General features: G+C 38.1%; 1 protein-coding gene and 1 long non-coding RNA gene across 2 annotated transcripts in view; both read left to right on the top strand.

Annotated features, from left to right (window-relative positions):
- Window positions 1-27,800, top strand: part of LOC311436587 — a 208,475-nt gene that overhangs the window by 105,749 nt on the left and 74,926 nt on the right. The gene's annotated exons all lie outside the window — the stretch shown is intronic.
- FANCB (FA complementation group B) lies at window positions 15-13,792 on the top strand. Its single transcript, XM_084506736.1, has 8 exons — window positions 15-964; window positions 1,975-2,127; window positions 2,630-2,722; window positions 7,284-7,412; window positions 8,287-8,453; window positions 10,492-10,946; window positions 11,779-12,016; window positions 13,147-13,792. The coding sequence occupies exons 1-8, from the start codon at window positions 56-58 to the stop codon at window positions 13,565-13,567; spliced, it is 2,565 nt and encodes an 854-aa protein (XP_084362862.1). The 5' UTR covers window positions 15-55; the 3' UTR covers window positions 13,568-13,792.

Here is a 27,800-nt window from a genome sequence, read left to right as displayed (position 1 = left end):
CCCCGCTTTCCGTTAATTCCGTTGGGGCTCCAACGGCCCCGCTGCTGCCTCAGGAATGGCCGCGGGGTCCCCGGGCGGTGGCGGCGGGGCGCACGCCCTGCCCTACGGCGGGCAGGTGCTGGTGCTGTGGCTGGCGGAGGCGGAGCTGCGCCTGAGGAGGACGGCGCTGGGCGGCGGGCGCTTCGGCGGCGGCTCGAGCGGGGCGTTCGGGCTGCGGGGCCGGCGCCGCGACGCCGCCATCGTCTGCTGCGGCTGCGCCGCGCACGCCGCCACGGGGGTGGTGCTGCCCTTCGTGCTGCTAAGGAGGAGGAAGGGGAGCGAGGCCGTCGAGTACCTGCTCCTCGCCGTGCACGGCTCCAACCGCTTCGAGCTCTGCTGTCGGTTCGAGTTGGACTACGAGCTGAAGGAGGACGTCAGGCTGCTCGGCGGCCCCGCGGTGCTGTGGAGGCACGCCGACAGGCTCTTCTACATCTCCCCCGGCACCAGCACGGTGCTGAGCCCGCCCGTTCAACTTTCTTCTGTGGTGTGGGCAGGGGAAATCGAAGGGGAAGGCACTGTAGTCCTAGGGGTGAGAACCGCTCGCCTGCAAGAGGGCGAAGCTGAGGATGGGCTCTCGGCTTCGGACAGAGCCATCTGGGGCACCGAGTTCTTCGGCTACGCCATCGAAGCGCAGAAAATGCTGGCCAGCACGTGCTTCATGCCCCACGCGTACAGCAGAGTGGTGTCCTCTGCCCACGTCTGTAAGAGCGAGATGCTGAAAAAGCAGCTCAGGACATCGGTGGTTGCCATCACCCACAAGAATCAACTCATCTGGTTCCAAGACGGTCACCCTAAAGGTGTTTGCGAGCTTCCTTATGAGAAGCCGTGGTCAATAAAAACAGCTGTAACCAGTGGCAATCATTTGCTATTTATTGTGTCTTTTGCCTCTGGGAATGTGTGTGTTGTACGGAGTGAGAACTTACAGGTATTTGTGGCCTTCAGTAGCTTCCTTTTACTATCCTATCTTTATTTTTGTACATATTGTCTTATCTGAAGCTTCTGCAAGTGAAAAGCCTACATGTTCAGGTCCTATAACACCTTTTTGTTGTTATTGATTGTGTTAAAATAACCTGTTTTAAGTATGAGTAATGAAAAACTTTCGTTTATTTCTTACAGACTCGAAAATAAATCCTGCATTCTAGTATTTAATAATGCATTTTTATAAGCCTAGGCCAAAGCTTCTGCTGATAATTAAAAACTTCCATAGAATGAGGATTTAAAGTTATAAGATAGTTACGAATGGGTTTACGTATTTTAGGTTAAAATGATAGTAAATTTGTATCATTTTAAAGCATAACCTTCTTGAAATTGAGAAGCTTTTGAGTCTTACTTCCCAGTCACAAAAAAAACCCACACTGTTTCTAAGACATCATAGAATAGCTTGTGTTAGAAGGGACCACAAAGATCATGTAACTCCAACCTTGCTTTTCTTTCCTGAAGTCAGTAGTTACAAAACTGCTAGAGTTTTGTAATACTCTGTCAAGAAGTCACATAACTCAGGAAATGAAAGTGTCTGGTCCTCAGCATTTTATAGATATTGTTACTGTACAATTTTGGCTTTACATCTCAGTTACCTTTGTTATGTATAGCTACACATTTTTCTGAATGTTAAAGGTAGAATATCTGTAAGTGATCTGAAATTATTATGCATTCTGAATAACTTGCACAGCTTTCAGCTATTCATCTGTTTGACTACACTGAAAAAGTGTAGTCTTTGCCACCTGTGTTCTGGAAAGTGGTCTTCAAAGAGGAGCGGCTAGGCTTTCCCAGTGTTACAGAGGCTCCAAACAATGGATTAAGATCTTGAAATTTATGAAATCACTGTATTCCAGACACTCAGTTAGGGTGCCTCATTCTAAAAAGCAAACTTCATCAAAACAACATCTCACGTACAAGATTTATTCCAATATATGTATTTTGAAACTTCTACTGTAGGTTGCTTCCAAGTGGCAGAAGGTGAAGTCTGTTCTGGTAGATGATTTTGTTGGCTGTGGAACTGACCAACTGTTGCTGCTTTTTAAGGATGACTCCAGTACAGACTTGTTAAGTACATTCAAAATAACGGATTTGGGAAAAGTCAACTATGAAGTAAGTTCAGTTTGCCTTTTCTCAGCTGCACAGTCTGTGCTTACTAAATCAAGAAACCTCAAGAAATTATTAAGATACTGGTACAAAGTGAAATTGGATGTCTGTTGCAAAATGCCCCGAATTTTGAATACAACACTCTCTGACTCTGAATTGCAATGTAAGTTATCTGAGGAGATTGTTTTGCTTTCTGGACAGCATCAGTATTCTGTCAGGAATTTAAAATAATGTGGTTGAAAATGTTTCAGATGTGCAACAAGTTTGCTACAATGCTTAGCTTTTAGCTAAGAAAATTAAGGTAAATTATCAATTATCTTCTCGTAATTGGGCCTTTTTGTTATGTACTACCAAATGCTAATTGCTTTCAGAAGATAAGACTTTTCTTTTAGAATGCATATGGTTACTCTTATGGTGTTCCCTGTCACCCCCCCCCCTTTATTTTAGTAGGATGTAATAGCCTGTACCTTTCTTTCAGCTTTTTACTTTTTTAACTTATTTTTTTTAGAGTGGTATTAATTACAAAGATGATGTTCCTGCTGCAGAAGGATTGCAAGAGAATGGTTTGCTTACCATCCAAGCTCTTGAAAAAAGATTACAGGTTTGTACTCCATAGTACTCTGTATTTTCTGTATTTAGTACTCTGTACATAGTACTCTGTATTTTCTGTGTTCTCTGTATTTTCTGTATTCTCTCCACGTTACTTTATCATTACATTACCCAAAGGGTAAGGTTAACAATACTGTTACTGTTTTTATTGGAGAAGTGATTAATGGAGAAAACAATGTTATTTAGTGTCCATTCCTGAAATGGTGGTAGTCTGCTTTAGTTCTCTCAGTTATAAACGCATATGGGTAATCAGAAGGGTCTAATTTTATTTAAAATTTTGAGATAATGCTGAAGCCATTTTTTAAAGGCTTTGTAACAGTCATTTTACTGTTAGATATTGAACAACCAGTTTTATAAAATCAGAGTGGCTACTTATTTTGCTCGGCATTATGTGCTTTGAGCCAGCGTAGTGACAGGTTCCCAAAAGAGTGCCAATGAGCAGCAGCTAATCCTGAAAGAATCAACTTTTCCTTTGGACTTCAGTCAAGTCAATTTTGATTTCTGCCCTACTTAGTGACCATGGTTATTTCATCACCTGCTGATGATTTTCTTCCAGTTATTAGCGGCTTATAGTTATTAGCTTAGGCTAATATTGCAAAGTAGAATGATTGAAGTTAAAATGCATCCTTTTAACTAGCTTCATTTATAAAACAAGCTGGGGGAAACTTGCTAGAGTATAAGTAATGATGGGAATATATTGTTGGCTGCTAGTGAAACATGAAAATGCAACTTTCTAACTTTCATCCTGCTAGTAAACCTCCAGCGTGCTCTCCAATATGTTCTTTTTCAGTACTGTGTGTAGTTACCTTGGTCTAAGGTAGATGGCTAGCAATTGACCAAATAGGAAAATTAAAAACAACAGCAAAACCCAGAAACTTAAGGAGATAGTATAAATCTCAAAGTGAGACAATGATGTAAGAATGTTGTTAGTTTGCTGAGAATGCTTTAAGTATGACATAGAAGGTAATTATTCTGTTCATTTGAGAACTAGTGAAAACCAGTGTTGTGGCAGATCTCCAGCCCTTAAAAATTTGTTGAGTTGACTGCAAAAAAAAAAATTTGCAAGTTGACTGGGAAAAATTTAGGACTCAAATAAAAGAAGGAATCTGATCCATTACGGAAAGACTGAAAAAGGAGATTTTTCTATTTTTTAATGACAGAAGAGATGTTTGAAGTTGTGTCATTCAAAAGATAATAACTGTTTCTTGGAAAACACTGAAAAATGGATTTGTCTTTCCTGGAAGGCAGAAGAAAGTATTTTGATTAATTCCAAAGACCTCAGGAGGTCCGTTCCAACCCTAGATTTTCACAGCTATTTGCTTTGTGCATTAGAGGCTTATTGGCTTTCACATAAAGTGCATATTTCCTTCACAATACACTACTTTCTCTTTTTAGATTCTTTTGGTAGTCAAATTTTAAAATTGAATTATTTGTTCCTATAGTCTGTCCTTATTTAGTAAGCTACTTTCTCCCTCTGCCAGACAGACATTAGTTTTCCCTCTTGTTTGTTGATCCTTCCAGTTTGGTCATGAAGATGTCTGCCCTGCCACTGACTGCGAAATGTTTTATGTAACTTGTCTTTTGACATTGTTCTTTTTAAATACCAGCTGGTTTTCTGTTTTACATCTTGGTGGATCTGTGCTAGGATCAAATGAATACTCTGTTTTGAACATTCTATTGGCTCTGGTAGAAGCAAGCCACTGGCTGAAGTTCTCATGTATCACCTGCTGATACAGTCCTTCTGACAGAGACACAGAATCCATCATAAATATATATATTTTTAAGTAGTAGATCTCTAATTTCCAAAACCACATGCTAGCACAAGCACTACAAGCAAATCAAAAATCCTCTTATGTTTTAATGCTGTAAATCTTTGCCATTGCCATGGTGATGAATTTGGACGTAGGTGCCTTGGTGTTGCTTCCCTGTTGAGATCTCCGCTGTTTTGTGTGTTTCCCTGAATAGTAAAGTGCTGTTGCTGCTTTGTTGCAATCTGATTTATTACTGAATTTCAAGGATGGTTGTTTGATACAATAGTGCATGGATCCTGCTTAGCTTGGAAATGTGCAAAAGTTATTTAGCCTTGGAGTGGGGGCTCTAATACTCATCATCAAAATTTGGGTCCTGTAGAATTTTGCAATCTAATCATGCTTTGACAGTCTCTGTGCTATCTCCTATGTTAGGACAAAGTGAAATAGCAAATGCAGCCCTTTCTCATACCTCTGTTTTTACCCCTAAATATTCTACACTCGCATAGCTGTTTTCTAGCCACGTGAAAACTTTGGCAGGACTAAGTTGAGCTCCACTCCATAGGAATAGGCTGCATTTAAGTTATGCACAGTAATGCGTGTAAGCTGCATTTTGCAGATGGTAAAACTGAAAAATCTGGAAGTGTATTTTTGGAACTGTTCTAAGTTTCTCATGCATTCATTCTTCCTTCGTTCTTCCTTAACATTCATTACAGTATCTTCTGAAGAAAACTTCCTTTGGCAGAGTAGTGCAGCTACGCTACAACAGCCACAGTTACAGGGTTTCTGATGATTTTAGTTGGCTGTTCTGGCAGGAGTGCTGGCCTGTTCTATATCCAGCTACTGAACAATTTTGTAAGGATTATAATGCCATGTTCTTTTGACTGTGATAAAATTGCTTCCTTCAACTCGGCTTGCCTGTTTCAGGGCAGGGTTGGTGTTTGTTGTTGTTGTTGTTGTTGTTGTTTGTTTTTGTTTTTCTCACATCCTTCTGATTTATTGGATTGCTACAATGTCTAATTGTTTCTGTTCCCGTCCTAGTAATGTTGATTCAGTAGTGGGTGGGAAGTATTCAAGAAATGTTATGTACAACTAATTTTTATTACTGTGTTTTATTACTGTGTTTAGTCTGAACTTTCAGTAGTTATTCTTCTATCTTTGCTGTAAATCGACCCTTTTTTCAGTTTGTTTTTTCATAATGGATTTTAGTCACTAGAAAACCACAGAGCCTGTTACTTACTATAGCAGCAGCTTCAGATTCTAGGCCTCTGAATTAGGTTTCCCTTTGGCTTTGTCGACTTTTTCTGTTTCACCTTTACTTTTCACAGTATTTTAAGTCTTATAATGAATCTTCCTTTTCATTCTCTGCCCTTTACAAAAAGGCCACAGTTCTTGGTAGTTTTAGATTTATTTATTTATTTAATTATGAATATTGTAACTTTAATTGCAGCGTGTCAAAGCACTGGCTGTTTTACTTGACACTAAGTCTCTGCCTTAATTTGTTTTGTTTCACACAGTGATTCATCTGTTCTGCTGTTTATGCTGGATTTTCTCTTAGCTCTGTTGTATTCAACTCTGTACTGCAATGGTTTTATGTTGGTATTTATCTTCTGTTTTAAAGTGATGCACTCTTATTTTCTCAGTTCCACAGCGCAAAAGTTGTGACTTCTGCCGACACTTGTTGGTCAGCACATCTTGGGATATGAGACAAAGAATGTGCATTTCCCTTCTTGCAGAGACAACAGTAGCCACATGTTAGTCTAGTTTTGCCATGTGATAAATTTCAGTTCTCATTCCTGTTGCGTTGTGAGGGGAAGAAGCACTTGCAAAAGTTAGATGGGTCAGCAAGCATAGATGAGTGAATCTTTGGCCATTATGACTTTTAGTCTGTGCTTTCCTGTTTGTTTTCTGTACCTCAGTTGCTCACTCAGGAGTTATTCACCAGTGGGACTGAGTAATGTTTTGGTATTCTGATAACTGCAATTAGGAAGAGATTGTAGAAACATCTTTCTTCTTAACTTTTCCTTTTCTTTCCCCACCCTAAATCTGGCATTGGAGTATTTTGTGGAATCTGGTACTTTGGACACATGGTTTGATAGGTGGTGAATCATTTTGTTTTATGATGGGTACTACTTGCTCTAAATGCTCTTTGCTGTTGCAGCTTGAGCAAATGGCATCATTTCTGTTACTTGAAGTGCTTTTTATTCAGTCTTGCCAGTTGGTGATGACTTATCTGGATGTCTTTCTACTTCTTTATTAGTTTAGAGGCTGTTTTTCAGTTCTAATGATAAGCTTTGTTCTCACGTCTTTTGCAGACTTCTTGGGATCTTGTCTTCCAGAGGACAGTTTTGAGGAGTTTTCTTAAACTTAAAATCTGGAGCTGGCATGCTTTTTTTTTTTTTTTAAGCTGAGAATTAGCCTACATATTTGTCTGTAAAACTGTCGACTCCTCAATATATTTACTTGAATAATAATCACTACAAGTCCTAATAAAAAATCAAAATTGATGTCGTTACAAAAGTAGGAGCAATAATGAAGGAGATTACCTACCTGATTTGAGAATATTTACTTTAGAAGTTTAAGTTCAGATCAAGCTTTAATTTTAAGAGGCCAGGACTCTTAGATTCATATTTTGGCAGCAGAGTAACCTGACCCGGACAACTTTTAGAAGCTCTTTTTGAGGAACAAAAGGTCATGATGCTTGCTTAAAATGGAAAGCTAAAGGATATCTTGGTAACTTCAATAACAGTTCTTACTTGCTGTAGACTAAAGCCAAAGTCTGATAATCATTTTTATCTTTTACAGGTTGGTCTTTCTTCTGTTCGAGAGCTCCAGCAGCATTTAGGCCTCAAAAAGAGGGTTCTTATTGAATCATGCAGAGCATTAATAGACCTTGTTGAAGAAAGAAGCCATATTCTACCAACTGCAAAAAAGGTAAAAAGCAGAGGAGAGCACAGACCACTTCTGAGTTCTGCTGAGTACAGGGTGCTTCCCTCAACCACTTGTTACTTTTATCAGTAGGGATTGCCACTATCAAAACTCACTAATTTGCTCTAAGTAAAGTCTGGTTCATTCTCTTAACATGTCAGTGTATGTAGATAAGAGTAAATTTAATTGATTTTCCTTGAAATTGATTCACACAGTACCTCCTGACTAGGTTGGATGGAGGTGTAAACTCTAACAAAGAGTTAGTGACAAACAGCAGGGGGAGCGTACAGTCCTAATTGGCACAGTTGCCTAGATAACATGTTAGATCATGGACAGTTATTTGATATGAAAAATTAGCTGTGATAGATTTGTGTAAGCAAAATTGATTTTGTAACAGGGGCAGAGTGAATTGAAGCTAAAAAGGTGATCAGGTTTATTCAAATGTTATTTTAGTATGTTTCTTTAAATAAACATCTTAACTTACCTGAAATACACTTGATATTTCAGTTAATGTTGTTGTCCCCTTCAGGTCCCCTTCAGCCAGGTTTAGATGGCAAATTTTAAGCAATTAATGCAATAATATAATATAACTTCTAATACCTTAAGTCTTCTCAGGATAATTAGTTATATTACAGTACAAGATGTATACTCATGCTGCTTGGGAGAGAATGAGTTGTTTTTGTCATGACAGCTTGTGTTTTAAGAAAAGGCGATTATATATTTTAAATCTATTCTAGAGAACAAACTAGTTTATATAGATTTCATTCTATGTATCTTAAAAGCACTTCCAGGGATCACTTCTGGCAAAACACTAAATAATGCAATATCAAAAGAACAAGTATATGCACTTAATTTATCTAAACAAACATTTTTCTGTAAGGAAGGTCTTGTCTCTCTCTGGGATGATGTAGAAAATCCTCCTCATTCTCTTAGTAAAGAGGCATCATCGACATCTAAAGTTCCAGACCACTTCGTAGAGAAATTGTGGCAGCGTGTTGTGGGTGAAAGCTTGGTAGTTGGAGTAAAACTAACTGAATCGTTTTCCTTGTAAGTATACGAATCTAATAATTTTGTTCTGTAGTTTTATAGAAATTGAGACTACAAGTTAAGCCCTGCAGTAGCAAGAGTGGATTTTTGAGATTTGACTTTTCTCATTGTGTGTATAAATTGTTTCATGTGTGTGTCTTGCCAGTGTTGTTGCTGCAGCTTGTCTCTCTCTAGCACTGTGCAAAAAATGCGTTATATAGCCAAAAATTAGCTGCATCAATATAACTACGTCGTTACTGGAGACTTTTTATAACAGATTTCTTTGACAACAATTATGGTTCTCTATAGTTCCTATTAGCATAAGGTATACTGATGTCAGCAAGTAGTGTAAATTTAGTTCTGTCCTAGCTATAACATGCCTGCAGCCTTAGTGTTAATATCTTGCCATTCCTAGAATGCGATTTGCTTAAAAAGAAGTGCAGAAGAAAACATCTTAAATTCTCTGATCAACTTAATAGTGTTCAGCGATGCTAAAGTCAATATCCAATCAAATAAAGTATTTGCTAAGCCAATTTATTATGTAAATTACATGGAACAAAGACGCATTCAATACTTAAAGTTTCAAAACTGTTTGTTTATTCTTATTGTTGTTATAATGATTTGTTTATTTTGTACATTATGATTGCTTAGTTCTGGTAGTAATTACTACTGATGTCATTTCCCTCTTAGATGGAGGGAGATAATTTGGAGCATACTTTTTAAAAAAGCAGGATTACATTAAACAAACTTATGCTGGTGGAGACAGAACTTGCCTTTTGACCTATATTCCCACATGCTGTGTAGCTGAGACTGTGCTAGGGTAAGCTTAAAGAGTGTTGATGCCACTGAAAATAATTCCAGTGGCTGTGAGGGAGCTGACCTATTAGGCCCTTTGGCTGCTCTGTTGGAGCTGTGGGTATATTATTGCTCAACTGCCAGGTTGCTATAACTTTACAGGAAAGGTGACCTTGTCTTCTTGACGGCCTATTAAGAGCCACTGAGGCAAGAGATTGCTTTTGCCTTTCCAGTGCTTATTCTTTTAGCTTTGATGACAATTTGGTTTTGAAATTGAAATACCTAATTCCTGTATAGCTTCAGAAGCCTTCAAGATTTGTAACTGTTCTTTAAAAATCAGCAGCAATATTGCCCTATCCCCCATTTTTACAGCTGAGAAAAGATCTGTGAAGATCTTCTGAGATCATTTGTCAAAGGTTACCTGGTAGGCTAGCAGCAGAATCTAGGTCTTCTGGTCTCCAGTTCAATACTCTATACAACAACCTGTGGTTCCAGGTAAAAGGGCTTTCCTTCTTTCTACCCCAAAGCTGCAAGTCTTTACTGATTATTTTTTGGGCTTCCTACTAATGCAAGATTATAGTGATATTTTAGATTGCACTGTAAGGTGGTGATACTTCTCTGTGAAGAAAATTAGACATTTATAAGACTTTCAGGTGTCAGTGACATCTTGAGACTGAGTTGATTGACAGAAAAAAATAATCTTCATTAAGAGAAGATCAGAAACAGTACTATTAGGATTTCATGGAAGAACCCTGTGTTGAATGAACAAAGCACTTCATACATTTCAGGAAATTACTGAATGTTTAAGGAAATGGTATTTTAAATCTTTTATTTTACTCTCTACACACACTTTTGTTTGAATACCTAAAAAGCAATATAAAATACTAGAATAGCTTTTAGTTAAACCTCAAAGACAGTAGAGTTGATATTTTCTGAATTTATCATTAAAAGATTTGGATTTTAAAAATAGATTACAAAAGCTGTAGAGTATCTGCAATAGTTATGTAGAATTTTCAACATATTCTGGGGGAATGAAATGCCCAAATTACTTGAGTTAGACTCATTGAACTCCTAGAAGCTCTTAATACCAAGCTTAGATGAAACAGTCATTCAAAATATACTCTTTGTGTGTTCTCTGAATTAATTTGGAATGATATTGGAGTTTCGTAGTCTTACAAGTCTGTATATGTCTGAAAAGTTTTGGTTATTTCTCAGAGGCGAAATGCATTCTGTGCGTGCAGTCATCTTACATGGATTTTTACAGGTCACTGAGTGATGTCAGTTTATCTTTAGTGGTGGATCAAGACTTCTCTTCAATTTCTCCAATTATTGAGTGTCGGAATAAAATCATTAAGCTGAACAAAGCCTTCTCAGCATTATCTGTTTCCTCGTGTCAAATTGAGCCTCCACCGAAAAAGATGAAATTGGACTTGCATAGTAAGAATGATCTGAAAAAACAGGTTCATAAGAAATGTTCAAAGATTAATCTGGAAGGAGCGAAGACAGTCACTGCTGTTACCAGCCTTTCACCCTTATTGGCATTTCATTGTGTATGTTGCGTAGTTCTACTACATGCAAAGAAACAAAAACATCAGAATGATGGTTTACAGAAGAGCAAAAAGATCACTTTACTCTGTGGGAAAGTTTTATTAAGTCTGGAAGATATCTCAGATGGAAAATACTCAGTAAAGATGCTAAGGGATAATAGTTACTGTACAGGTAAATGGCTTGATGTGATTTGGATTCATAAATACGTGGTTGATTCTTCTGTTTATTCTAGATGAGGCTAAGTTTTCAGGGTGTAATTATGTCTCTCTCTTTGAATGCAAACTGCAGAGATTTTTTCAATTTAGAGATGGGTGAAATACAAGGCAGAAGAAACTTTTCAAAATGGAAAAAAGCATTGCTGTAAGGTTTTGTGATAGCATTGGTGCTGAAGCGCATCTGGAAAGGTTAACTTTAAAGATAAGTCTGAACATGGAAAGCTGCATCCTGCTTTTTTTCATCTAAGATATTTAGTATTGATTAGACACACTTTTCTGACTTAGTATTACTATTTTCCAAATAATACCAAAGTAATTGAAGCTTTTCCTCATCTTCACATCTTTTTTTTCTTTTTTTTTTTTTTTTTTATTTCAAAGTTCCTAATTCAACTGGTTTTGAACTGGGCTTTTACTAATGTAGTGAAATGTCTTTCTGATCATTTTCAAAGAATTTCAATTTCTTCCTTTAATGCTATACCATCAGCTAACACCAGTGTGTTAGCCTCCAATAGGAGGCTATTAATAGTATTCGTTTGGCAAGGAGATGCTTCTCTTTAGAGCTCTTTTTTTTTTTATACAGATGATACTGTTAATCAGGTAACCATTTTGTTTGACAGAAGTACGTATAAGAATTTAGGTGAGAAGAAAATTTCCAGAGAACACTTGAATGCAGGTGCAGATTCTCCAAGTAACACTAGGAGTGTGAAGCAAAAATCTATTCACATTTACTGCGTGCAACCTGATCAAAATATTTAGGTCAAATATCTTTTTACTGTATTTTCTTGCAGGTTCCATGGAAGACATACTCGCTGTCCTTGCAGCATCTATGAGATTTTCCTTTCAGATTCAGTCTTCTGACTTCACACTAACTTCAGTAAATTCATGGTTACTTGGAGAAATGGAGTGCACACCATTTAAAGAATGCCATGACTATATGTTCTGTCATAAAGCAGGAAATGTATACAGTACAGTTTTTAACTGGACCCTGAAAAGTCCATTTGAAGGAGTTCTAACGCTATTTTGCAGGTAAAATTGGTCAAAAAGTGTGGAATATATTTATCTAACATATACGCTTTAGATCATCTTTATATTGTTTCCTACAGCTGCATAGAACTATTTTCATATCAGAACTATGTCAGAGCATGTGTTGTAACATTTAATTTTGTCTTTGGCAGTACATTGGATTCCAAATATTCTAGTCTCCTTTAATATGTGCTTGGTACTATTTTGTTCTTTTCAGCCAATCATAATTTTATATTCATTATTCTTATTAGAGTAATATGAACATATGCTGATAATATTTGTGTTTTGTTTTTTTTTGTTTTTTTAAAGAAAATTTTTAAGAGAATTTTAAAAAACAATTGAATTTGAACTACAAATAAAAATGCCTTTCTGATCAGTGTGGGAAACCTAGCTATTTGCGGATGCTTGTGGATGCTTTTTGTTTGTCTTTTGTTCTGAAACAATTTTTTTTTTAATTTTTTTTTTTTTATCAAAAGACATCTGCAGAGCTCATCTGGCCAAATACAGGAAATAAGAATATTTTGAAAAACTCTGCATTCCTCTTAGAATGTGTGTCAGTCTGTCACTGCATCGTATACACTATACTGGTGTCTAAGGGAGTCAGTTCCCTGATGTACACCAACACTATTTTATCCGGGATCCTTACTAATTTTGAATATCTGAATTGAAGTGTAACACTTTCTTACCAGTGACCATTCCAAAAAGACAAGTAGTGAGCCACCAAATAGCTGTGCAGTACATATCTACTGATAGTAACAACCTATGAATATAATTGACTTTTTATTTTTTTTTGCCTTTGCATGCAGACCAGGAAGCATATTTCTTTGTGTTATCGCATGTGGCCCTTACATACAATGAAATACTTCTCAAAGAAAGAAGAGATGCTCATGTAACTGCATGTATTTTAATGTAGATTATTTATATTGCTGAACAAACTTTTTTTTGTGTACATTGGCTAAGTGCACTCCATTAGACAGTCCTTGCTTATGGTTGTGTATGCTGTATACACAGTACTTAAAACCATAATCATCTTAAGTTTTTTCCCTGGTTGATTTAAAGTAGCGTTACTGTAGTTGCCACTACTGAATTTTGAACATACAAGGTAGATTAATTACAATACTCTTATTTTACAGAAGTCTGACAGTCTTGTTCCAGTGCCTTCATAGCCTCACTAAAGTTCTCCCACCAAGTTGTGATGTAAAACTCCTGAAATCTGGAAGCAAAGATGTACTTACTGAGCAGTTAGCGCTGGCTTTGGAAAAAGAAATGCTCACCTCACGGACTTCTCTCTCCTCAAAAGAAAGTAAAGCTGAAAACAGTTTGACAAGGCAGAATGAGCCTGGCAAAAAAATCAGTGATGCTCCTGTGGCTTCTTTACTGGACAGTGAGGACAAAGTTCAGCAATTCAGAATGAAGCTTCAGAATGAACGGGAAGAGAGTGTGCTAAATATGAATCAAACAATGAATGGTGCCCTTTACCAGGAAATGGCTTTGAAACTAGCAGAAGCTCAGCTCAGTTCTGATATGATTGTGTGGAGACTGAACAAGTCCTAGAAACTATTTATTTTGAACAAAATTTTAATTAAAAATATAGAATTAAATATTTATATTTTCATAGATACTTATTCATATTTTTTTAATCTCTAGAAATAACTATAGAATAACTAATTTGGTTGGTGACTTCTACTTCAGCAAAAAAGAGTATTCAAGAGTCATTTTGTTACAGATTTCTAAAATACATTAAGATATTTTCTAATAAATGCTATTTCAAAGTTGTAATTCTCGATCTTGAAATACATTAGAAAAAAATAGCAAGCAAGTACTGTTCAAATGTTCAAAATAACCCTATTAAATTTATAAGATGACTGCTTACACAGACAAAGCTAAACTTTTTAGAAATCTTAAGACTAATCTAAAGTTAGATCTAAGTTAAGCAAAAAATTTTAATTCATAATTTAAGTATGGGGTTTGACAAATTCAAAACAGCAACAGCCTATTTTTAATGATAGATCCAGTATCTTAAATAACTTAGATGTAGTGATAGCTCTTAAAGAAGAAAGCTCTTGACCATACCTTGCAGACCAATTTTTCAAGAGGCCGCCATTAGATCTGAGACAGTTTGGAGAACTTATTTGAGCTGGAGAAACTAGATCAGGCAGACTACAACATTCCAAGTATTCCTGAACATTCACCCTGTAATAAAATGCTTTTAGATTTGAGAGGTCCATCCCCATCCATAAGTCTGTCATAGCACTAATTTGGTTGGTAAATCGTAGATGAAACTGTCCTTCCTTGGACCTTAGTCAGGTTCAAAGACATAAGATTTGTTTGCTCATTCCCTCAGTTGTAAATGATTATCTGCTGATACTAGCTGCTTAGTGGTTTTGTCTTATCTTGAACATTTTAAGTAATAAACAACTCCTTGCCAATGGAGTTGCTTCTTGTTTGAAGATCATAGAATCATTAAGGTTGGAAAAGACCTCCAAGATCCAACCATTCCCCTACCACCAATGTCATCCACTAAACCATGTCCCTAAGCACCACGTCCAACCTTTCCTTAAACACCCCCAGAGACTGTGATGCCACTACTTCCTTGGGTAACCTGTTCTAATGCCTGGCTTTTCTTTCTGAGAAGAAATGTCTCCTGATTTCCAACCTAAACCTCCCCTGGCACAACTTGAGGCCATTCCCTCTAGTCCTACCACTAGTTACCTGTGAGAAGAGGCTGACCCCCAGTTCCCCACACCTTCCTTTCAAGTAGTTGTAGGGAGCAACGAGGTCTCCCTGAGCCTCCTCTTCTCCAGACCAAACAACCCCAGTTCCCTCAGCCGTTCCTCACAGGACTTGTCCTCCAGGCCCTTCACCAGCTTCGTAGCCTTGCTCTGGACATGCTCTAGGGCCTCAATGCCCTCCTTGTAGTGAGGGACCCAAAGCTGAACACAGTACTTGAGGTGCAATCTATAGCATCTGTGCATCCCAGAAGAGAGCTGCCTGTGATCTTGCAGGTAATACTTGCTGTGACAGTTTTTATCAATTTTTTTTTTTTTTTGTAGTTTTGTAAGTGGCAAAAAGCTTTGAAAATCATAAATGATAATTTTTGCTTCCTTTTTCTGTGCCTTATGCAAGCAAAACAAAGCAAAACTTGTGTTTGTCACCATTTTTCTAAAGTTGTCAAGACTTTGCTTTTCAGTTCTCCTGTAAACAAAGTTTTAATAGTTAAGAACTTCAGCATGCACTCTGACAGTAAGAGTTAGGTGAGAAGAACGAAAGATTTATTAACCTAAAAGAACATTTCAGAAGAATACTGTATCATTTTTACATTAGAAAGTTCTGTGTATGTTCTCTAGAAGCATTAGAGATGCCAAGAATTTGTTTTCAAATGGTGATGTTTTTCAGTGCAAAATGTCATCTCATACTGGCAACCAGAGTTCAAGTAGTGCACATCTAAAGATGTGCAAAACACTGGATAGAAAACCAGTAAATAAGAAAACACTTTTGTGTTTCCAAGGTTCAATTTTGTTTAGTGAGGTAGTTTCCCCTCTGTGACACTGTGACAAGTAATGAATGTCTTTATTTTAGGATACAGACAAAGAAAATTTTCATGAAGTTGTCAAGAATGCCTTAAGAACAGATACTCTGTATTACTGGATGAGAAGGAAATACTAAAACCACCCACAGAGAGAAAAAGCCCTTGTTGTTAAGCCACAATTCTGTTCAGCCCACAGTCAAAGCTAAGAGCTCATTGTCAGGGCTTGGCTATCTGTTGTCACTGGAATTCCCAGAAGAAAATATCTAATTATAAGCACTTAAAAAAAAAAAAAAAAAAAAAAAAAAAAGCAACCTTGTGGTTTACAGTTAAAGAAGATGCCTAGGTAAACCAGCTGAGCAGGAACTTTCAGAGCAACAAAGTTATTATTCGTCACAAGGTACTTGAAGGAGGTTATGCAAAGCAGTGGAAATAGTCCAGTAATTGCTTTTTGTTGTAGCAGCGTGGTGTCATGCAGTAACTAATCTTAGCATGTGTGTCTCTGGATCTAAAATGAAACCTCCATCTGTATTCTTATCAATCCCTTTGCTGAACTAGTACAGTTGACCAAATAAAGAGAAGCTTCTAAAAGACAGAAGTTGCCAGTTTCAACTCCATGAAATTGTTACCTATTATTTAGGTAACTTTAGGTAACTTACCTATCTTATATACCGAAAAGCAGCAGTGAAATCACATAATTATGTGGCTCTCCCTTAGAGTAGAAGAGCTCATATAACATGTTTCTACTACAGAGCTCTTCCGGAGGCATGAATGCTTAGTTTGCAGGTCCTCAGGTGAGGTCATTATAAGCTTTCCTAAGACTTCTGACGCTCCTGAGAGTAGGTTCCCAAGTGACTGGTAATGCATGAGGATATTGCACAATTTTTGTTGGTAGTAAGTGATGCAATTGGTAGATGCACTGTATACATGTGGGAGATTCTTTGATGTGGCAAAATGCTTCGAAGGTTTCTGCTGGTATATTTTCTGGGCCAGGAATCATGCAGAAAATGGAGCTGCTCTGAACAGAGGTGGTTTTCTTTAAGCAAGTCTTTTGAGAAAGGAAATTGGTTGATGGTAGCAGCCGTCCTTGTTAGGTGGGGATTGGTATTGCCAAGAAATACCTGATGAAATATTTGGATGCCCGATTCTGTAAATTTGCTTTTCCCTAACAGTGGATCAGGTTGGGGAAGATGCAGATCACAACCAACAGAACACTTTTTGTTAATAAAACTCTTGCCAATAGTAGGTAACTTCACACAACACATTCACTTATTTGTAATTACTCAGTAGGAGCAAATCCTGGGAGGCCGATCCCAACCCCTCAGAGCTCTGACTTCCAGGCCAGTAGTTCAGAGAATTCCTTGTAAGGGTCCTTTGCTTTATCAGGTGCATACATATAACCCTGCAATGTTTTTGCCTCCATATAGCAACTGCTACCTGCTTGTACATGGTCCAAGTTATGCAAGTTGATACAAGAGTGGGTGGTAGTCAAATGATAGAGCCAACTTGTCTTGACCCCAAAGAGTCAATAAAATGTAGTTTTTAATTTCTGAAAACCAGCAAACATCAGTGACTTCTGGCAGACAGCTATAGTTTTCTGGCCAGTAACATGTAGATACGTACCTTCCAATGGCTCTACTACCAGCTGTTTGAAAAAACTTGGCTGTAAGAGAGAAGCCTGGTAAAAGAAGTATGAGTTGTCATGCCTAAATGCACTCTTACATCTGTCTTAACACTTTTAAAGTCTGCATGATTTAAGACTGTAAGATGAGGCATTGTTTCAAAGGACTGTTTTTCCAGCCAAGATGGTATAATAAATAAAATTAGTTGTTTTAGTGATTTTCTCTGTTGTTTTCAGGCCTCTCAGACAGGGGAAACCTGTCTGCATTAAAGCATTCTCTGTTGGATGGCCATATTTCTTTTTCAAGTACGTGTACGTATGTATTTATACATTTCAGATCAACCAAAAGGCTGCTGGATTATTCATGGTAGTAACAGCTAAGCCTTCTCTCTCAGCTACTAATTAATTGTTTTCCCATAGCTTTTGATAATTTGGGAACTGTGACAGTCTTGTGACTGTTTTGAATCATGCTGACTGTGCTAAGATGACAAAATAATAATGCTAACATGTTTATCCGTGACTGAGTTACTCATTAAATACTATTAACAAAGATGACAGGGTCAGCAAAAGGAATATCCAGATAATGGTAAGGTTTTTTTTCCTCTCTTCCCTACTTTCCTGGAAGAGCTGAAGTTTGACAGAGGTAAGTAAGAGTCGATGTAAGGATTTAAAATCTTGAATAGATCTAAAGTCACAAGTGCAGGTGGTTTTTTTTTTTTTTAGTTTGTTTGTTTTAGGTTTGGATCTTGTTATTTATTTATTTATTTGTTTTGATTTTTTTTCCCCAGATGTTGTCTGCTCTGTATTCTAGGCATGCCGCTGGGTAGGAACAAAGTGAACATCTTGATTCAGTACGAGTTTCTAGCCAAGAGAAAGGCTCTATCAAATGCTCCCAGGGGAAAGGCAAAGGAGTAGGAGGTTTCATACTGCTCTTTAGTCTTATTAATTATTGCTTCAAGAAGGTGATACTACTTTGGTCTTTTGTGACCTCAGGTTTCTGGTATGTGGCAACCTTACTCCTTTAATGCATTGAGAAATTCATAATTCATAGGTGCAGGATGGCAGTTGCATGTTTAGAGCAAAGACTGCTGGGGTGTCAGGTCTGCATTTGTCCAGTTCCTGCTAGAAATCCCACACTCACAAAAACCTGTTCCTTAACTGTGGTATTTAGGTCAGTTCCATGGGTTCATAAAGCAGTCTCAGGTTAACTAATCCTCCTCCTCATTGTTTAAGTGGAGAGGTGGTGAATCATCTGCCCAGCTGCTATCCTTACCTCTGCAGAGAGGTATAAAGAAAAGTGCTTTGTAATGAGTTCTTCAAAACCACGTCTGCTGTCTCCATACCTGCCCCCTTCCCTCTTCTCAGAGCCCTAGTTACAATTTTGAACTGAACATGTGATGTCTTTTATGATACTGCCTTTGAAATGTTCTCAAGCACAAGGGGAAAAACAGAGGCTGCAAAATCTTCCCAAATACCTGGATGATGGGACTCTGCTGTTTCTGCACGGCCTGTACTGTCCCCTCCCTATAGGCTCTATCAACACTGTGCTTTGAGAGCCTTCATGCTTTCCTCCCCCTCTCACCCCAGTGATCAAATGCTGAGGACCAGAAAGGCAGTCACTTTTAAAATTAACTTTACCTCTGTCATATTGGGAACAGCTATATTTTCTTTTCCAACATATATATCTCTGCTAAGTCAGATAATCTGTGGATAAAAGTCACATCCCTGATGCAAAGCACACCTTGATAAAGCTTTCAGGTGTCTGAAAGATTCAAACAAGTAATTCTGTAACATAGATAAAGCATTTCCTCTCCACAACCCTTACCACTACCACCACCTCTAGCTGAGTACTTGATGACTAATTATGAGGATAAGGCGCTGAATTTTTTGTTTTGTTTTGTTTTGTTTTTTAAGCTTTCTGCAATTAAGTCTTCCTCTTAATTCAACTGTACTTACTGGCAGTGGATTTTATTGCTACTCATAATAATTCAAAAACTTTGCTTTGAATTTGCCTCTTAACCTCATTTAAGCAGTCACGAAATGTATTGTTACACTACTACAATTAAAAAATAATAATAATAACCTAAATGTAGATTAATAGATAAGATTTGTAGAAAATCAAAGAAGGGAGTGAATTTGAGAGGGGTTGACAGATTTTTTTGCCTTTATTTTTCCAAGTATGAAACGTAATGATCACATCAGCCAGGTGTGTCCAAATGTTGATAACATAATAGCTTCTTTAATGATCCCAAATCAGTTGAGAAAGGTGAAGTTACATCAGAGAAATCTGAGGAAGTTGTAAAATTGTAGGAATGCATACTTATCCAGTGCAATGAGAAGAAGCAACAAGAGACAGACAAACCAGTTCAATACTCTTCACTCTTTGTCAGCTGTTTTGTTTGAAAAACACCACCTAATCACTGAGAGCATCTGTTGGATTTGAAGATCTGTTCAGCACATATAAGAATCAGTTCATATTCCATAGAATCACCTAGGTTGGCAGAGACTTTCAAAATGATCAAGTCCAAGCATCAGCCTGAGTTTTGCTAACCTTCAGTAGATTGTGAGTGAGCCCTTCCCCATGCTGGCCAGTCAGTGTAATGGCCATGTTGTTGCCAAGAGTGTTGCCTTTCACCATTCCCTCTAAAAGCTGTCCATGACAGGATGATGAATACAAAAGCCATCCTATGAATAATGATTAACCTCAGCAGGTGAGTTGGAGAAACCCAAAGTTACATTTTCTAGTGGGAGACAATCATCAACCTCCTAATGCTGGTGATTATTATCAGATTATTATGTGTTTTTTGTTTGTTTGTTTGTTTTGTTTTGTTTTGTTTTTTCCTAGTTATGTCCCTAACTTTCTCAAAGCACATGATTCATATTTATTTAGTCAAACTCTGTACACTGTATTTCAGTTATGGTTAATTAACTAAAACACTCAAAAAATCTAAAATTTGTTCATTCCACGTGGTCTCAAGTCATGCATGTTGTGGAATAATTTACCCACTGCTTGTTCAGAGAAGTGCCCGCATAAACACAGGAATGAGCCATTATATTCCTGGGGTAATTTCTTAGTGTTTCCATCTCACTGCAAAACTAAGCGAACTATTCCAGTGCAAAGTGCCTCACTAGTACACAGCACTTTCTTGATAAAAAATGGTATTTTTAAAATAGAGATCAGCATTTAATAATTTTATGGAAATAATATTAGTTTCACCCTTTAAAAGAAATGAATTTCATTGAAAAGCGTGCTCTGACTGTATATATGTTTTCCTATGAATGACTGATATATTTCAGAGGCTGGAAAAAATAAGATACTTTATTACTGGGATGTTTTACCTCTGAAAGAAATAGCTAATTTAAAAACTTTTCTTTGTTACGGTTGAACAAAGAAATAGAAGTGGCAGAAATACTCAAAGCAGATAAGTAATGATCCCTGTTTACTGTATTTTCCTAAAACTTCAATATATTGTCTTCTGACAGCTTAACTTCAATATACTGTCTTCAGCTGTGGAATTTATTTTTTTGCTGTATGCTTAAAATTAATAACTTCTGTTTTTAAATTCATAAAAAATTTTGACATGTCAGTATTTTTTTTTCATAGGCCTGAGAAATGGCTATTTGTCTGTACACAACTATAACCAATCTTCCACTCTGCATCTTGATTTAAAATCCTTTTGGGATCCATTGTAATCTTTCCTTTCCTCCTCTGCTTCCCCTTTCCCTATCCTGATCTCCTTTTTAGGCCTGGTGAAACCTTTGGGTTAAATCCTGGCCTCTTCCAAGATGACAGCAAATGTTTCTGAGAGCTTCCACGGTCTGGACATCCATATGGTGATTTGGAACCTGCTTTTGATCTCAGCTCAAAGTTCAGTGCTGGAGTGTGGGGGGGATTCCACAGGCCCAGATCCAAAAACATTCTGCTCCTTTGCCCAAGCTTTCATTGGCTGTTAGTGTAATTTTTGAGTAAGCACTACTTGGCTGAAAGTCCCAAGTTAAAAGCAGAGAATAACAAATAATATACCCAGCAATAAATTCAGACCTGAATTTGTTTAGCAGTTAATTATTGTTTGCTTCTGAGTCTCTGTTCTTACTCTTTTATTTACTCTGACAACAGATGTGATGCTTCAATTTCATTTGAAATTGTTTGTAATAAAGCTGACCAATATGCCCATATTCAACAATGTAATAGTACATCTTGTTTTAGTAATTGCTAATGATATTTTGAGATATAAATCTTCATCTCAAATTGCTTAAATTGCTGAATGAACATGTGTTTTGAATACCATGGGTGGGCTGGAAAAGAAAACCAGTCTTCAGTCATAAGCTGTGAGAAATCATTAAAATTACATTTCAGGACAGGGGAACTCCATTCCAGGGGAACTCCAGAAGGAATTACGAAATTGTTTTCAGTGTGCCCCTCAAACCATAAGAAGCTCTACAGCTATCACCCTCCCACTCAGGAACTGCTCAATCTCCCTGTGACCGGAGCTGTTAAATGGAAGAGTGATATTCAAACAACTAATGCAGTTGGGTTCTTTCTCTTATGAGTTCAAAAAGAAGAAGAGCAGCAGGAGGAGCCCTCCTGTAAGATGGTTGCAGGAGGCTTTGAGGATGTGGGGTTCTCTGAGGTGATTTTGGTGACTTGTGAAACTACAATTTGGGAAGTGGCTTGCTTATTTTGAGATGTTATTTGGTATACGTCTGTAATCTTGTGCAGATAGCGATATTAGCACAAAATATTTTATTTACCTTAGAAGCTTCTACAAGATAACCAGTGCTGATACATTGCTTCAAAGGCATCCATAGGTGTAAACAACACTGTTACCATATATCACTTCCTGAAAAACAAAACAAACCAAAACAAAACATAAAAAAGTGAATAAATTCCTCAGCTGTTTCTCATAACAGGTTTTATCTTTTCCCCTGTCAGTTTACAAGTGTTATCCTTATTGCAGGTGATGTGCATTGATTTACCTCACCTTTGTGCTGGAATCCCTTATCAATCTATTCTGAATCAGAGCAAATCTTGTCTCGTAAGATAAGGTTGCTGAGCTTCTCTGCTTGCAACATACTGCAATTACAAAGCCATTTACACATTTATATTTGCCACTGGAGGAAAGAAAAATCAGGCTTGAATTTACTCCTCTATTATCTTGAAAAGCAAGATAGTATCGCTGAAGGAAGAATAGAGAACTTCGCTTGATACCTGAAAAATAAGTTTTTCTCCAAAACCAAAAAGTGACTTTGGTATTTAATTTAAGGTCAGCTAAATGTGTCCTTTCAAATAGTCTTGGAAGAAATAAAGTCATGTTTAAACATATGGGTGACATTTACTAGTGGTTAGCATACAGCATATCTACTGATTACTAATCCATGGAAGACAGAAATGTTGCGTGCTAAAGGTGCATCTGGCTGCAGCTGCCCTTGGTTGCCACATGAAGCAGTGGGTGATGCTGTGAGGCCACCTGTGATGGATGCCTCACTGAAGGCTGTGTGGAGGATCTCTAAAATGGGCTTTTATGACTCAGTTTATCAGCAGGCCCTGCCTTCTCCCAGCAGTGGCCGGAGGTTGAGCTGGCCTCAGGTGCCTCCGTGTCCCCAGACTGCAGGGAATGCCTATGTAAATGGCTCCATGCAGTACTAAAATGAGGGTGGCAGCACATGATGTTCTTGGTTTATCTATGTGTCTAAAAGCTCTGGGGGGCTGGTAACAAAACATCAGGTTTACACAGTGAGCTGTTTCTTTCCCCTCCTCCAGGCAATCTAATTCATAAAAACCCTTGTTTTCCTCTATCCATCTCAGTTACTTGCTTGCTTGCAGGGACAACTATCAAAGAAGTTTGCTGAGTTAACGGGCAGATCCCAGTTTGGTAGCACTTTACTGGTGACCCGGAGTGAAAGCTGTATTCATGTGTGCACGCTGAGGGCTGGGGGACACAAGGCCAGGTCCCCTGCCATGGTCTCACTTTCTAGCTGCTGTCAAGCTAGGGATGATCCTGCTAGGAGAGTTCATGGTTCAAAGCTGAAGCAAAATAATTTTTTATGAGGCAGGCAGTTAGATGTCACTTTGTGATGCTGCAAAACAAACATCTCCATACCCGGTTTTAACACAAGATGCCACAGTCTGACTCTACCCCTAGCACAAACTGACAGAGATGTTCCCAAAAATGCTCCACTGTTGGTGGCTGGAGGCAGATGGCTGGCTGAAGAGCAAACACATGGGGAAGGGACAATTTGTCACTGTGTAACTGGAACTTGGCTGTATGTGTGTGACAATGAGGATGCAGGTGAGGAATTATTTGTGGTGAATAGGTTAATGCATTAGACTCGAGCAGCTGTCTCACCTTTAGAGGGTCCTCATGTTTCAGTTCTTGCTTTCTGCCAGTGATCTCTCTAAAAGAAGCCAGCATGAAGGAGATTAAGCAGAATGTGGCAAATTACTTTTATTCTGCGACTTTGTTACATTAACAATTAATGTTCACGGTCCTAATGGTGTTTGTGAGCCTTCATGGGGTGCAATGTTAAAGGGGGCAGAGGAAAAAAATTCCTCAATACAAATTTGTAATCTGGACTTCTGCCAAGAAGCTGCCTCCTCATCGGGTATAAAATGTACTCCTTTATACTATGCACGTTATGCAGATAGCGTTTCTGATGGAAACCAACTGAGAGGCTGCTCACTTAAAGCACACTAATAAAGTCTAGTACTTGTTCAGGTGAATAAACAAATAAACACATAGTGACTTATTTTTCTTACACCCACGAATTTGTCTATTTGCTTTTTATTATTATTATTATTTTTTTCCCCAAATAAAGAGAACATCAAGGGAACATCAACAGATGTATGTCAACAGGTGACTGTATGGGGAAATAACTGGTATGAGCTCTGCACTTTTATGTCTTTGCTAGTACTTTGCTGCTTAGCAAAAAGTCAAGAGGCTTCCATATTGGAGATGAGGGATGGGTTCATCTCATTTGTATGCATGAAATGCTTATTTCCCTCATAGCATTTTATTTTCCTGGTTCTTTTTCTCTACTGTTTCACAATATCATTACAAAGCATGTTTGTTTTATTCATGTTGACAACTAAGCACATTAAAACAAAAAACTTTCCAACCTCCTTGCATTAAAACAAAAAAACTTTCCAACCCACTGTACATATCCAGGTAATAAATATCTAGAAGTAATTCATGCATATGGAAACCACTGTAGGGATTATTAGTCCCTGACTATAGTATAAGACCCTGGAAACCCAACAGCACAGTTGAGAGTTTATCATCAGTATTTCTTCTTTCCAAAGGGCAGATAAAACATAGTTTTTCTTTCAAAAATATTTTTTTGCATAGATTTGTTCACAAGAGAGGAGAAGAACTTTCTACCTGGATGACTGGGACCTGTTTGATTTGATCTTGCTGGATTTGGTGACATAGCCATGACTGTCAATAATAAGCTTAACCAGAGTTTAGCCTTAAGGCTTTGCCTCATTATGCACCAAACAGAAATTTTAAAGTATTTTGATGACATATTTTGTATATTTATTATAGAAATTTTATGAACATATAGCAAGCACTCATCCGTATCCTCATTTCTATTACTGGACTGTTGCTTGTATCTCATTGCTCTGGATAAGACGCAATGCTACATTTCATTTGACGTCCAAAATTGAACTCTTCCACCAGGGCCAAATGCCACCTAGTGATTAAATCAGGAATTGCACTTAAACACTTAATGCTGGTGGAGATCATGTGAGAAACTCGCAGCCAGAATAGTTCTTAAAGATAGCAAATTTATCATTGTGATTAGAGACGCCTGTTATAAAAATTTTATCTATGTGAACTATGAGTAAATAAATTTTTAATCTCCTAATTAGAGCACTATACAGTTGCAAAGCATCAGTTAATTGTAATGAGATGCATTTTCCCAAAGACAATATTTCCCATTCAGTTTTAGCTATGGTTTATATGCATAATATATATGTAGTGAGTGTTTCTCAGGATACCTCTCAATTGATGCATGGCCATAGACAGGATATGGGGCCAGCTGGATAGCATGGTGCATCTGTTCTACCTCCTTCATAAGTCACATTTACCACTCCTGAAAATCCACATAGACATTTTTGTGCAAGATCATAACATTTCTTTTGGTATACTTCTTGGCTATTTTTGTGTTTTAAAAATACATTTTTTTCCAGTATTGTTCATTCTGTGTGCAGAGGGAATGTAAAAGCAGAAACTGTTTTATGGAGATGAATTGCATTGCTTTCCCTGGTATGATTTCATTCCAGCAGCTCTCTACATGCAGGCTACCTCACCCTTAAGCCTTGCATTTTCACAGTTGTTTTTGTTGTTTTTCCCCTGCTTGATGCTACTCATATGCCAGGCTAGGAGCATGTCCTGCAGAGCTCAGCCCCATGGCCCTTGGTAGGGATCTTCAGCAGCACAACGAGCAGCGTGGGAGCTGGCCAGACTGCCTGCAGGGTGCTGAGCCTCCCCTTGGGAATGGCACCTGTCAGTATGCAATGTTGATGAGACAGATAATGTAATGGTTCCTCTGTTACATAGCTTTCTATAATGCTTTACTGGTCATGACCTGATGCTTGCCCTGACCCAACCTGGAATACAAATTTCATGTGCTTGGTGCAACTGATGCGACACAAGCAAATCCAGTGCCTCTCCAGGCGTAAAATACCATCCTTAATCCTGGTTTTGCATGAGATTTATTTTTATGAACTGTAGCTGGTGGCTCCTGAATCTTCGCTTGCTTGGTCTCTCTCAGTGCAACACAGTTCCTGATATAATTTCCTATTGCTCTGCACTCATTTCTCTTGCACTGACCCCCAGAAAGATGTTGAGAAAGGGAATTGTTCATCCACCTTTGTATAAAATTCAGCTCTGAATGGTAAGATTGTAAACAAAACTAATAGCTTCTGAAAATAAACTGGTACCCAGAATGCAACAGGTTGTCTCCAGCTGCAGAATAAAACAGTGCCTGATCTGAAAGATATAAAATCCTCAGGTAAACAGCACAGCTTTCAACAGAGAAATACATTAATTTTTCAAAGTCATTTTTATATTTATATAATTATATTCACATAGAAAAAAAAATGTACTTTAGATTATTATCACTAAATTCTCTGTGCATTTTTTTTTCTGGTATCAGTGGAGTTGCAGGAGGAAAACTTTTATGCTTTCATGTTAAGAGTGTGAATGCATTGGAGCAGAATTTGTCAAAGCTAACCAGTATATTATGAATATATTTATCTTTTCTTTGCCATTTTTTTTGAGGATATCTGTATAGAAGACCAAAAGACTGTCGTGATTAAAGTTTCTGAAATGTTGGTGTATTCTTAAACAATTCAGTAAAAATCCCAAGGGAAAAAAAAAATAAAAAAAAAAATGAACCAATAGCCATTCATATGGGAGCTGATCTCACCCAATAGACTTTGAAAATTGATAATTAACCAGACACAGGAAGGTTCATCACTTGGTAATGAGCTGCCTCCAAAATCATCTGATGAATAAAGGCTGTCAACCAAAATCTCTTGGCATGGCATGTCAAGCTGCAGGGCTTACTACAGATGGCATGTTGTGTCTGACCATCTGATCAAGTCAGGAGATACTAATGAAAAAGGGATGTGAGCTCCAGACAATAATTTCTAATTCTTCAAAACCAGCAGAAACAAGTGGTAGAATTTCCATATCCTCCATGGTGTATTTCAGGAAAGGGAGGGAAACATGGTCCCAGGCCAGTGTTAGAAGCAAAACACAGCATAAAACAACAAAATTACATATGCATTATTTAACACCATTACTAGAGAGGATGCAGTTGTGGAGAAAGAGCTACAGTAAGAGGATGAAATGGAATCCCAGAGCATTTATAATATCCGTCTTCCCTGTGGCACAAACTGGCACACATACTGCTAGCCGCTATTTCTTCCAATTTGTACAATTCAAGGCTGTTTTTCACCCCTTTGAAAAAGGCCTACCCAGTAGTCTTTACTCAAAGGAGAATTGTAAATGATAGCTACTCTGGGCTGGAGCTCCATCTACCCAATAACATACAGTTGAGCTGTGCAGTGAAAACCATCAGTTCTCTTGTGCTGTGTAGCAGTGCTGTGGGTACCATAGATGTTACAGCTTTGTGGAGTTAGAGGGTAGCATGCACATGCATAAAAGCCATTTGGATAGAAACAAATGGTGTTGAAGGGTCACATCTTTTCTCTCTCCAAACCAGGCCACACCAAAACATGCTCCAGACTTTATTCAGCCAGTTCCCTCACAGTGAACATCAGCACTTAGCCCAAGATGGATTACTGTGCGCTTACTCCATGCAAGACATAAAAATAACCAAAAAACGACCACCCTGGCCATGTGCAGAGAGAGCTGGCGAGCATCTAGGTGCATAGGTTTGCAAGAACGAGGGCAGCTGTGTGGCTTCCAGGGCCAGCTTCTCCCCCTGGGAAGGAGGCAGTGAGGGAATTTCTTGGTTATCAAGAAACCTTACCCACCTCACCCAGCAGTAAAGCGGATTGTTACACCAAGCCAAGACAACCTGCACAATTAGAAAACCCCAACCCAGCCGACTCCAGCACACTTTGCAACAGGAGGATGGCACCAACCTGGCAACATATCCCGTAGCAT

Source organism: Aythya ferina (assembly GCF_964211825.1).
Source record: "Aythya ferina genome assembly, chromosome: 1".
NCBI lineage: Eukaryota > Metazoa > Chordata > Aves > Anseriformes > Anatidae > Aythya > Aythya ferina.
The sequence above is the reverse complement of the archived record's forward strand: the minus strand, read 5'-3'. Positions and strand labels throughout refer to the sequence as shown.